The sequence below is a fragment of the Entelurus aequoreus genome, linkage group LG21 (assembly GCF_033978785.1).
Source record: "Entelurus aequoreus isolate RoL-2023_Sb linkage group LG21, RoL_Eaeq_v1.1, whole genome shotgun sequence".
In the NCBI taxonomy this organism is placed as follows: Eukaryota; Metazoa; Chordata; class Actinopteri; order Syngnathiformes; family Syngnathidae; genus Entelurus; species Entelurus aequoreus.
The window spans coordinates 31,668,509-31,682,053 of NC_084751.1; the positions used below are offsets into that span (position 1 = coordinate 31,668,509).

The 13,545-nt window shown below is 38.9% G+C and overlaps 1 protein-coding gene across 2 annotated transcripts in view; it reads left to right on the forward strand.

Moving 5' to 3' along the window:
- Positions 1-11,771, forward strand: part of auh (AU RNA binding protein/enoyl-CoA hydratase) — a 28,202-nt gene extending 16,431 nt beyond the window's left edge. For both annotated transcript variants that reach the window (XM_062032032.1, XM_062032030.1), the window contains 4 exons: positions 779-966; positions 5,994-6,044; positions 7,188-7,235; positions 11,378-11,771. In XM_062032032.1, the coding sequence (XP_061888016.1) occupies positions 779-966; positions 5,994-6,044; positions 7,188-7,235; positions 11,378-11,455 (365 nt within the window). In that variant the 3' untranslated portion in view covers positions 11,456-11,771. The remainder of the gene's footprint in view (positions 1-778; positions 967-5,993; positions 6,045-7,187; positions 7,236-11,377) is intronic.
- Positions 11,772-13,545: the final 1,774 nt, after the last annotated feature.

Consider the following 13,545-nt stretch of genomic DNA (forward strand, 5'->3'; position numbering starts at 1 on the left):
ATCATAACATCCTGGTGGAGGTACTTTCTAATTTATTTGTTTTTACATTTAAGAACACATCTTTTTTATAATCACAAAAGAGGGCACTCAATATTCATAGTTATTTTGTGTTTTATTCGTATTTAAATCCATTAGTTCTTTGGGGGTGTCCATTTGCGGGTCACAGCTCGAGTTTTGCTGGCCCACAGGCACAGCACATTGTCAAAATAAAATCTAACAAAAAATCCACAATGAAAATGTAGGAAAGAATACATTACTAATGTAATGAGAAAAAGCTTAAATGTTGGTAGTAATAACGAATAATAACAATATGCTTTATAACCCACAAAACTGAACTTACACAAATGATTTTGCTCATATGTTGATCAATATGCATTGTCCTAATAAAATAAAGTTATTCAATTTAATTAAAACTTAAATAGCAAAATGGCCACATAAAACTTTTCTTGGTGGGAAAAGTTTGGACACTGTAGTTTACGATGAAAGGTATATTATATGTTTTTATCTGTCAAATGTTTCCAACTAGAACACTACAGATGAGCACTGTTAAGAGGACCGTATTGAATCAGATAGTGATACTACAGTGCTGTTTTACAGGTTTTTCCCCCCCCCCAACAGCACAGCCTTTCCCTGTTTAGAAGGTATTTCGCTGAAAAAATATTTCTCAGGTTGTACATCAAAAAAAAGATGACAAGTCTGAGTTCTATAAATGTGCTATTGATTGTTGTGGTCCATTTTAATATAAAGAAAAAACGTTTTCCTGTTTTGTCCTGCGCAGGTGGTACTCAGCGCCTCCCTAGGGTGATTGGCGTGTCTCTTGCTAAGGAGCTCATCTACACAGCCCGGGTGGTAGATGGAGTTGAGGCCTGTCGCCTTGGTCTCGTCAGTCACTCTGTGGAGCAAAATAAAGTTGGAGATGCTGCTTATCTGCGAGCTTTGGCGCTTGCTCGTGAGATTAACCCTCAGGTGAGATGATCTAGCTGGTTAAGAGCAAACAAAACATGTTTGTAAAAGCAAGCGCCTTCAGAAGAGTTGGAAGGGTGATAGTTTAGTATACTTGGATCATGCCTAACAAAGTGGCACTAAAGTAACATAATTCAACATGTCCCAAAAGCAGTATGTAGAATAAGTGCTTATTTTATCTTAATCCTTCATGTCTGATCGTTAAACTTCCTGTGTTTAACATGTACAAACCCCGTTTCCATTTGAGTTGGGAAATTGTGTTAGATGTAAATATAAACGGAATACAATGATTTGCAAATCCTTTTCAACCCATATTCAATTGAATGCACTACAAAGACAAGATATTTGATGTTCAAACTCATACACTTTATTTTTTTTTGCAAATAATAATTAACTTGGAATTTCATGGCTGCAACATGTGCCAAAGTAGTTGGGAAAGGGCATGTTCACCACTGTGTCACATGGCCTTTCCTTTTAACAACACTCAGTAAACGTTTGGGAACTGAGGAGACACATTTTTTAAGCTTCTCAGGTGGAATTCTTTCCCATTCTTGCTTGATGTACAGCTTAAGTTGTTCAACAGTCCGGGGGTCTCCGTTGTGGTATTTTAGGCTTCATAATGCACCACACATTTTCAATGGGAGACCGGTCTGGACTACAGGCAGGCCAGTCTAGTACCCCCACTCTTTTACTATGAAGCCACGTTGATGTAACACGTGGCTTGGCATTGTCTTGCTGAAATAAGCAGGGGCGTCCATGGTAACGTTGCTTGGATGGCAACATATGTTGCTCCAAAACCTGTATGTACCTTTCAGCATTAATGGCGCCTTCACAGATGTGTAAGTTACCCATGTCTTGGGCACTAATACACCCCCATACCATAACAGATGCTGGCTTTTCAACTTTGCGCCTATAACAATCCGGATGGTTCTTTTCCTCTTTGGTCCGGAGGACACGACGTCCACAGTTTCCAAAAACAATTTGAAATGTGGACTCGTCAGACCACAGAACACCTTTCCACCTTGTATCAGTCCATCTTAGATGAGCTCAGGCCCAGCGAAGCCGACGGCGTTTCTGGGTGTTGTTGATAAACGGTTTTCGCCTTGCATAGGAGAGTTTTAACTTCAATCAATCAATCAATGTTTATTTATATAGCCCTAAATCACAAGTGTCTCAAAGGGCTGTACAAGCCACAACGACATCCTCGGTACAGAGCCCACATACTTGCACTTACAGATGTAGCGACCAACTGTAGTTACTGACAGTGGGTTTCTGACGTGTTCCTGAGCCCATGTGGTGATATCCTTTACACACTGATGTCGCTTGTTGATGCAGTACAGCCTGAGGGATCAAAGGTCACGGGCTTAGCTGCTTACGTGCAGCGATTTCTCCAGATTCTCTGAACCCTTTGATGATATTACGGACCGTAGATGGTGAAATCCCTAAATTCCTTGCAATAGCTGGTCGAGAAAGGTTTTTCTTAAACTGTTCAACAATTTGCTCACGCATTTGTTGACAAAGTGGTGACCCTCGCCCCATCCTTGTTTGTGAATGACTGAGCATTTCATGGAATCTACTTTTATACCCAATCATGGCACCCACCTGTTCCCAATTTGCCTGTTCACCTGTTTGATGAGCATTCCTCAACTTTATCAGTATTTATTGCCACTTTTCCCAACTTCTTTGTCACGTGTTGTTGGCATCGAATTCTAAAGTTAATGATTATTTGCAAAAAAAAAAATGTTTATCAGTTTGAACATCAAATATGTTGTCTTTGTAGCATATTCAACTGAATATGGGTTGAAAATGATTTGCAAATCATTGTATTCCGTTTATATTTACATCTAACACAATTTCCCAACTCATATGGAAACGGGGTTTGTACTCAGTTACCATTTCCTTATTAAGGGAAAAAGGACGCAAATGTGTGGTGGTAGTCAAGTTAACAGAGTTTGTAGATAGCTTATTCATTCATAAAGAATAAATACATGAAGGACTAAAAGTTGACTAAAACACTATGTTAATAAATAAGTTCAGGATATATGGTAAACAATCTCCTAATCAAAACATTTAAAGAATTACACCAGGGTGAACTGACATTATGTGATGAATACAGTATAATGTAGAAGTCTTGAAGTATAGCGTATGCATTATGGAGTGATTTTTGGTCTAGCACGTGTTTATATTAAGTAGCCATATGTTGTTTATTTTGATTTGAGATTTACAGCTCTTGTACAACTATTTATGTATCTTATTTATCCATCAGCTTTAAATTCAGCTTGAGACATTATTAGGCATGTTCAAACTAACAATAAAGATGGCTATTTAATTTATGAATATTTATTTATGAACTGTGCTGCTCATCAGGTTGCTAGTATCTGAACTTAAAAGATTAATTGATTTTGTGACAGCGCTCTTATCTCAAAACACTTCTTTCTCAAATCGTTTCCTATTGAAATAAACTGAAATCAATAAAAAAAATCTAATAATAATAATTAATGAAATCAAATAAAAAACAATTTTAACATGTAACATGCCTCCTTGTGGTTAGTGTCCGCCCTGAGATCGGTAGGTTGTGAGTTCAAGCCCCGACCGAGTCATACCAAAATACTATAAAAATGGGACCCATTACCTCTCTGCTTGGCACTCAACATCAAGGGTTGGAAATGGGGGTTAAATCACCAAAAATTATTCCCGGGTGTGGCCACCGCTGCTGCTCACTGCTCCCCTCACGTCCCAGGGGGTGATCAAGGGTCATGGGTCAAATGCAGAGAATAATTTCACTACACCTAGTGTGTGTGTGTGTGTGTGTGTGACAATCATTGGTACTTTTAAAAAGAAAAACTTAACTTTTAGATAATAAATATTAAAAATACACTACAGTCTAGTTCAAACAACTACAGTAATTTTTATAAGTTATGTAATAATTATGTAGACCATAATTGGTCAGTGTTGGACTTCTACTGTATCTCATTTCAACTGCCTCTCCATCAAACACAATCAGCATATTTTCCATATTTTTAAAGATAAATGTCCATCGTTTAGATATTTTATTATTCTTGGCTGGCGTTAGACTGATTTAGCTTCAGTATGGTGAAGACTAGCGGTGCTACACTCGAATTGCTTCACTAAGTTGGTGAAACTCTCTGTTATGTTTTGGATGATTCCGTTCTTTAAATCAATTATTACAATCCACTTTTTCTCAGCACTGTCGGTTGGGAAACAACGTTATGTTGTTCTGTAGTTATAAGCTAAATCTAGCAAGTAATACCAGATGTTTTGGGCGGATCTTACGGTGTTCATTGTGACATTGGCGGGATGCTTGTAACTAAAATGTTTGTTTGCAAAAATCACTTATGTACATGTGATTTTTTTTTTAATTAAAAAAAAAAAAAAAAAACTTTTTTCATTGTCGTTAGGGGGTGTTGTCTGTAGAATTCTGAACAATGTGGAATAAAAATATTCCACAATGTGGCCGCAGCTGTTTCCCGCTTTCTGTTGCTTGCTGGCCACTCATCGGTTGTGCTGGATTGAGCATGTTTGTTTACATCTGGAAAGACAGGAGCGATGATGACATCACGACTATTAACAACTAAAGAATTGGCGGCGACAGATTTTATCGATTTTTGACAACATCAACTAATTGTGGCACCCCTACTTGGGTTTAAAATAAATCTTTTTTTTAATTTAATTTTTTATAATAAATCCTTTCTTCCAGTAGTCTTGTCTCAAACGCACCATTGACGGTGGACTTTTTTAATAGAAATGAATAGAGATGTCCGATAATGGCTTTTTTGCCAATATTCCGATATTGTCCAACTTTTAATTACCGATTCCGATATCAACCGATACCGATATATATAGTCGTGGAATTAACACATTATTATGCCTAATTTTGTTGTGATGCCCCGCTGGATGCATTAAACAATGTAACAAGGTTTTCCAAAAATAAATCAACTAAAGTTATGGAAAAAAAATGCCAACATGGCACTGCCATATTTATTATTGAAGTCACAAAGTGCATTATTTTTTTTAACATGCCTCAAAACAGCAGCTTGGAATTTGGGACATGCTCTCCCTGAGAGAGCATGAGGAGGTCGGGGTTTAGGTGAGGGGGTAAGGGGTTGCGGGGGGTGTATATAGTAGCGTCCCGGAAGAATTAGTGCTGCAAGGGGTTCTGGGTATTTGTTCTGTTGTGTTTATGTTGTGTTACGGTGCGGATGTTCTCCCGAAATGTGTTTGTCATTCTTGTTTGGTGTGGGTTCACAGTGTGGCGCATATTTGTAACAGTGTTAAAGTTGTTTATACGGGCACCCTCAGTGTGACCTGTATGGCTGTTGACCAAGTATGCCTTGCATTGTGAAAAGCCGTAGATGTAATGTGACTTGGCCGGCACGCAAAGGCAGTACCTTCGAGGTTTATTGGCGCTCTGTACTTCTTCCTACGTCCGTGTACACAGCGGCGTTTTAAAAAGTCATAAATATTACTTTTTGAAACCGATACCGATAATTTTGAAACAGATAATTTCCGATATCACATTTTAAAGCATTTATCGGCCGATAATATCGGCAGTCCGATATTATTGGACATCTCTAGAAATGAATAGAAAGACAACAAATTATCAATCTTAAAAAACATGGCAAGCTTGCTCACACTACAGTACATTATATGTACGTAATAAAAAAAGTGAATTAATGCTATCGCTTCTCCCGCAAAGTGATGAATGATATAGCCTTGCTGATGGCATCGGCCGTCTGCAGGTAAAACCCAGGCAGTAGAACCAACTCGTCTTGGCCTGCCAGGCTTACTGGAGGACAGGAAGCATGAGCAGGAAGTGCCAGCCATCATGCCAAGTAGTGCAGGCCGAGTCCTTGAGTAAAATGGCAGCTTTTCAATCAAAGAAATAGTTGGCATTTAGGCACATGAATGGATCTAAATGTAAATCAAGATCACTATAACAAAAATATTGCGCAGCTGTATAAAGGATGTAGTTTATGCTTCTTTCTGACCTTGGATTTTTGTTTTCACAGGGTCCAATTGCAGTCCGGATGGCAAAACTAGCCATCAATCAGGGTATAGAGGTAAGACCACAGTGAAGAAGTGCTTTATTTCCATTAGAATTTTACTGTACATAAAACTATTTGTTCTGTCAATTGATGTAAGTCGGGGATGTCCAAACTTTTTGCACAAAGGCCGTGTACTGAAAAATCAAACACTGGGCCCATTTTGATATTTTTCACTTTCAAAACCAGTACAATATATAAAGATTATCTTTAAAGAAAAAAACAGACAGTAATGTTGTTTTGTTAGCGTCAAAGTTTCAACTTTTTTTTGTTACATTACACCTGTTTGCTCTTTTATTCCACTTTTTATGTTTTTTTTACTAATCATTTTTTGAAAGTGTGCCACAGGCCATCAAAAAATGTGTCCCGGGACGCACTTTGGACATCCCTGGTAGGGTTGCGCGACGTGGTCGATTTACGATATACCTGTAAATTATATACATTTGGACGGCAATACAGCTTTCATAACTATTGTCATATTGTGATGACACATTCTAGCTGTGTCCTGGGTCCTCGCTAGCAAGCAGGAGCCAAAGTCCCTTCACAGTGTGAAGATGCCTCTACTGTACTACTGTACTTGGTACCCAAATTTGCAGTACACCCAAAACGAATGTAAATTATCCAAACAGAAGAATGAGTACGTATTATGTTTGAACAGAAGTGTAGCTAGAACCAAGTTACAACATAAAGTAACTACCGGTAGTAGTATAATAGAGTTGAGAAAATAATACAACTGGAAAAGACGCAAAATAGGTGTTAAATTAGGAGCCTTGGTAACCCATTTTAAAATGTTTCTACTAGTATTATTTATATGCCAAATAATATGTGTATATCATTATCGCAGGAGGCTGTAACATATGTATATCGAGATATAGATTTTAGGCCTTATTGTCCTATCCTTGTGTGTGTGTAGACTGTTCAAAAAGAAGGGGAACACATAATCACATTCTCCTGTCCTGGTCTGTCTTTGGTACTGTTACAGTCAGACTAATGTGTTTACATGCATCACAAAAGTCTGTCTTCAGTTGGACTAAATCAATTACATTTGATCTAACACCATGCGCTGTAAATGTATTGTGAATAAACTTAGCGGCTCACAAAAAGTATAAACCTTTTTAGCTGCGTAGGTCTCATGATTTTTCCCCATAATGTCATTTTCAGGTGGATCTGTCTACTGGCTTGGCAATTGAAGAGGCTTGTTATGCCCAGGTTAGTACGTCATAATCATTGCATTTGCATTCATTAACCCATCAGCACCAAGGTCATATTTATTTAGGATTTTTAATGATTGATATTAACAGGTTCTCTTTCCAGGGTGGCATTGTTACAAAACATTTATCTTCAATTCAATTTTCAAATTCATTGATTGGCCACACTTGTTTGAATGTATTATTTTCTTTATTCCACAAAGCTCATAATTTAACGAGAACTGTGGGAAAAAAAATATTTTGTAAGTTTACCCTTTCGAACATATAAACAGTACGTCATTTTTATGGTATTTATTTTAACACAGACAAAGAATGTTAAATAAAAAGCATGAAATAAAGTTTATAAATTAATTTGTTGTAAATGAGTTTGATGACCTGAATTTGATTACAATACAAAAGGTGATTTAGTATTTCATGTAGAAAGGACTGAGATTACATTGTTCTTGTGGTGGTAGTAGTAGTACTTGTAGTTGTTTATTTATAGTTTTTGTATTTGTAGTATTTGTAGTAGTGTATTTGTTGTTTCTTGTACATGTAGATGTACATCAGGGGTCCCCAAACTACGGCCCGCGGGCCGGATCCGGACCCCCAGTATCCAAAATCCGGCCCACAGGAAGTCCCAAGTTAAAAAAAAAAGTTTATTTTTATTTTATTTTTAATTTATTTTTTTAAATCTTTCCTTTCTAATCCATTTTCTACCGCTTGTTACTCTTGGTGTCTCCTAGCTGCTCAGGCAAATCATATTGTCTAAAAATGAATTTTCCCATCGATAACGTGACAATGTTAAATGTTGATGAACATAAATGTTAATTGATGTTAAATGACAAAACGGATTATAAAGACAATGTATATATGTATATATATATACATATACACTACCGTTCAAAAGTTTGGGGTCACATTGAAATGTCCTTATTTTTGAAGGAAAAGCACTGTACTTTTCAATGAAGATAACTTTAAACTAGTCTTGACTTTAAAGAAATACACTCTATACGTTGCTAATGTGGTAAATGACTATTCTAGCTGCAAATGTCCGGTTTTTGGTGCAATATCTACATAGGTGTATAGAGGCCCATTTCCAGCAACTATCACTCTAATGGTACAATGTGTTTGCTCATTGGCTCAGAAGGCTAATTGACGATTAGAAAACCCTTGTGCAATCATGTTCACACATCTGAAAACAGTTTAGCTTGTTACAGAAGCTACAAAACTGACCTTCCTTTGAGCAGATTGAGTTTCTGGAGCATCACATTTGTGGGGTCAATTAAACGCTCAAAATGGCCAGAAAAAGAGAACTTTCATCTGAAACTCGATAGTCTATTCTTGTTCTTAGAAATGAAGGCTATTCCACAAAATTGTTTGGGTGACCCCAAACTTTTGAACGGTAGTGTGTGTGCATATATATATATATATATATATATATATATATATATATATATATATATATATATATATATATATATATATATATATATATATATATATATATATATATATATATATATATATATATAGACACAGCCTGGCCCCCGGCCAAATTTTTTTAACCCAATGCGGCCCCCGGGTCAAAAAGTTTGGGGACCGCTGATGTACATGGTTGCAGATATTAACAGTAAATGAACAAGTAGATTAATAATCAATTTTTACCGCTTGTCCCTCAAATTTGACAAAATAATAGAATAGGGAATGACACAATATGTTACTGCATATGTCAGCAGCCAAATTAGGAGCCTTTGTTTGCTTACTTACTAATAAAAGACAAGTTGTGTTGTATGTTCACTCTTTTATTTAAGTACAAAATTGTTCTTCGATTGCAATAAGAAACGTATGTTTATTGTACCGTAAGATTATTTTGTTAAAGTACAGCCAATACTGCCCTTTTTTGGTCCCCTTTATTTAAGAAAGTATTCGTATCGAAATACATTTTGGTACCGATACCAAAATATTGGTATGGGGGACAACCCTTGTACATTCACATGTCACTCCCTGTTAAAATAAAGCTGTCATAAAAATGACGTACTGTTCATACGTAAACTTACAAAATCAGTAGAGAGTAAAATATATATTTTTTACTCTGCCTGGCTAAAAAAAAAAAGAAACTCACACATTGTAGTATTTGGTTGGCACGCCTTTAGTGTTAACACATATTTGCAATGTCATTGTTTCCACCAGCTTGTGCAATGTGACATTTATTTATTTCCTGATTTGCATTACATTTTGGTTAAAGTTGTCTTGTACAAACCCCGTTTCCATATGAGTTGGGAAATTGTGTTAGATGTAAATACAAACGAATACAACAATGATTTGCAAATCCTTATCAACCCATATTCAATTGAATGCACAACAAAGACAAGATATTTGATGTTCAAACTCATAAACTTTTTTTTTTTGTGCAAATATTAATTAACTTAGAATTTCATGGCTGCAACACGTGCCAAAGTAGTTGGGAAAGGGCATGTTCACCACTGTGTTACATGGCCTTTCCTTTTAACAACACTCAGTAAACGTTTGGGAACTGAGGAGACACATTTTTGAAGCTTCTCAGGTGGAATTCTTTGCCATTCTTGCTTGATGTACAGCTTAAGTTGTTCAACAGTCCGGGGGTCTCCGTTGTGGTATTTTAGGCTTCATAATGCGCCACACATTTTCAATGGGAGACAGGTCTGGACTACAGGCAGGCCAGTCTAGTACCCGCACTCTTTTACTATGAAGCCACTTTGATGTAACACGTGGCTTGGCATTGTCTTGCTGAAATAAGCAGGGGCGTCCATTGTAACGTTGCTTGGATGGCAACATATGTTGCTCCAAAACCTATATGTACCTTTCAGCATTAATGGCACCTTCACAGATGTGTAAGTTACCCATGTCTTGGGCACTAATACACCCCCATACCATCACAGATGCTGGCTTTTCAACTTTGCGCCTGTAACAATCCGGATGGTTCTTTTACCCTTTGGTCCGGAGGACACGACGTCCACAGTTTCCAAAAACAATTTGAAATGTGGACTCGTCAGACCACAGAACACTTTTCCACTTTGTATCAGTCCATCTTAGATGAGCTCAGGCCCAGCGAAGCCGACGGCGTTTCTGTGTGTTGTTGATAAACGGTTTTCGCCTTGCATAGGAGAGTTTTAACTTGCACTTACAGATGTAGCGACCAACTGTAGTTACTGACAGTGGGTTTCTGAAGTGTTCCTGAGCCCATGTGGTGATATCCTTTACACACTGATGTCGCTTGTTGATGCAGTACAGCCTGAGGGATCGAAGGTCACGGGCTTAGCTGCTTGCGTGCAGTGATTTCTCCAGATTCTCTGAACCCTTTGATGATATTACGGACCGTAGATGGTGAAATCCCTAAATTCCTTGCAATAGCTGGTTGAGAAAGGTTTTTCTTAACCTGTTCAACAATTTGCTCACGCATTTGTTGACAAAGTGGTGACCCTCGCCCCATCCTTGTTTGTGAATGACTGAGCATTTCATGGAATCTACTTTTATACCCAATCATGGCACCCACCTGTTCCCAATTTGCCTGCTCACCTGTGGGATGTTCCAAATAAGTGTTTGATGAGCATTCCTCAACTTTATCAGTATTTATTGGCACCTTTCCCAACTTCTTTGTCACGTGTTGTTGGAGTCAAATTCAAAAGTCAATGATTATTTGCAAAAAAAAAAAAAGTTGATCAGTTTGAACATCAAATATGTTGTCTATGTAGCATATTCAATTGAATATGGGATGAAAATGATTTGCAAATCATTGTATTCCGTTTATATTTACATCTAACACAATTTCCCAACTCATATGGAAACGGGGTTTGTACTTTATTGTATTGATTTGGACCACTCTGCCAACTTTGACAATACCGCCCTAATATTGTCAGTGGGGTTTAAGTCTGAACATTGGTGGCCAATCAATCTGTGTGTGAAAATGATGTGTCACTGAAAAATTCACTCACTTGAGTGACAGCTGCTGTTAGTCACGAATAGGCGGCTGCCTATAGGGGGCTAGCGTTCCAATGAGATGCAAGCATAACAGAACAGAGCCTTAGTCAGCAACATGCGGCATTCTTGTTCTGACACTCCATTCTTCAGGCAAATTTACAAACTTGTTTCATAAAATGAAAATATGATTCTGTGTCTCCTCAGGTGATCCCAACTAAAGATCGATTGGAGGGTTTGACTGCCTTCAAGGAGAAGAGAATTCCTAACTTCAAAGGAGAGTAAAAAGCTCCTGTAAACTCTCCAGAGTTCTGCCTTAAGATCTTCTGTACGACTGCTTCAACATGTGGAAGTGTACACTTCAGCGCATTAACTTGAACTGGAACTGAAGGGGATCCACTAGCCTGGCGAGTGACAGGTTAGATCCTGGTAGGTCAGAATGCTAATAATGTCCTTAAACACACCACTAACAATTTATCAGTCATATTTACAGTCTGATTCTCAGTACCACACGTCCAAAAGCCATTAAAGTAGTATGAAGTTATTGTTTTCAATTTGTGGAAATATTTCTGTCTACTATTAAAAACACACTGTGATTTCAGTCCACCTTTGCATACCTTATTTTTCAACAAAACCATTTTTTCTCAGGATGATTTGAAGACTTGAATCTCATTTCTTCATCAAAACATATCTTGAAGCTGCCTTTTGTTTTCTTTAATGTGATACAGTAACTAACATATTCTGCACCCCGTGTACATTTTGCATGGTTTTTGTTTTTTGTAAACGGCGTGGCTCGGTTGGGAGAGCGGCCGTGACAGCAACCTGAGGGTTCCTGGTTCGATCCTCAGTCACGTCCGTTGTGTCCTTGCTCCTGATGGGTCGTGGTTAGGGCCTTGCATGGCAGCTCCCGCCATCAATGTGTGAATGTGGCAGCCCTTTGAGACACTAGTGATTTAGGGCTATATAAATAAGCTTTCATTGATTGATTGATTGAAATAGTGTCAAAGCGCTATGAGTACCTTGAAGGTAGAAAAGCATTATACAAGTATAACCCATTTAACCCATCTACATCTATCTTATTTTATTTCATTTTACTTAGTTCTTGCTATCTTGGCCTTATTTCTTATGTTAGCTGTTTTTGCACCAACACACCAAGACAAATTCCTTGTATGTGTGAATATACTTGACAATAAAAGCGATTCTGATTCTTATATCATAAGAGCATACCTGCCAACAACTTAGTTTTCCCGTAATGAGTACAGTTTTTGATAATCCATTCAAGTTTACGGCTGCAGTGGTAACTACGGTTTTCCATTTAAATTGATTAACTTGAAAAACTAAATTTCCCAGTAGCTTTGCTACTTTTTAAATAGTAGCGATTTCCGTAGCTCAGCTATTTTTAGACCCATGTAGTGGTTAGCTATGCTACATGCTACAAAAGAAGGGAGAGGGAGAAGAGAAGGAGAGAAATGGATGAGTGCAACTCCACGGGCAGGGGACAAAGTAAACGGGAATAATCAATGATGAGTGGTTGGTTTACGTATAAGAAAATCCATGATTGGTTGGCTGGTTTACTATGCTGAGTCACGATTGGTTAAGATTAGGGAAAAACTTTAGGGACAGGCCAATCAAATGCAAGATAGGGCGGGTCATTGAACGAGGAAGGGAAATCACAACAGACATCCTAAAAGACCACGAGAGAGTCGTAGAAGAGAAGAGGGAATTTTCAAACGGGCGATTCATATATATTAAAAAACTAGTGGAAGATGGCAGAGGGATTCTCTACCTTAGATTTTTCTTTTAGCAATGCAGACAACGTCCAGGAAACCCACAATGCGTCTACTTGGCCACATTTGCACAAATGTATGCGTCTGGATAAAACGCCTTAGCCTGCAACCTGCGCGGCGCCGGCACTGGACGCTCGGCCGCCTCCACGACCCTCTCCCCCTTCCGCGTCTCGCGGTGCACCGCCAGGTGCTCCTCCGCCAACACCACCGCTGCTGCCAGGTCTGGAGGGCGGTGGTAGCGGACCCAGGCCGATGTCCACGCCGGGATCGTCTCCAGGAACTGCTCGAGGGCCAACAGATCCACCACTCGGCCGTCGGCTGCAGCCAGTGCGTAGCCGCGTCCCGTAGCTGTTGCCCCAGAGCGAATGGCCGATCCTCCGGGCCCAGACGCAGCGCCCGGAATCGGCACCTGTGGTCCTCGCTAAAGCACCCCGTCCGGTCCAGCACCGCCCGCCTCAGGTCCTGGAAGCACACGCGGGAAGCCGGCGGCAGGCTGAGCGCCGCTCGCTGCGCCTCTCCTGCCGGCAGCAGTCGCACTCCGCACTCCTTCTCCGGCCAGGCGCATGCCACCGCCGTGGTCTCGAAAAT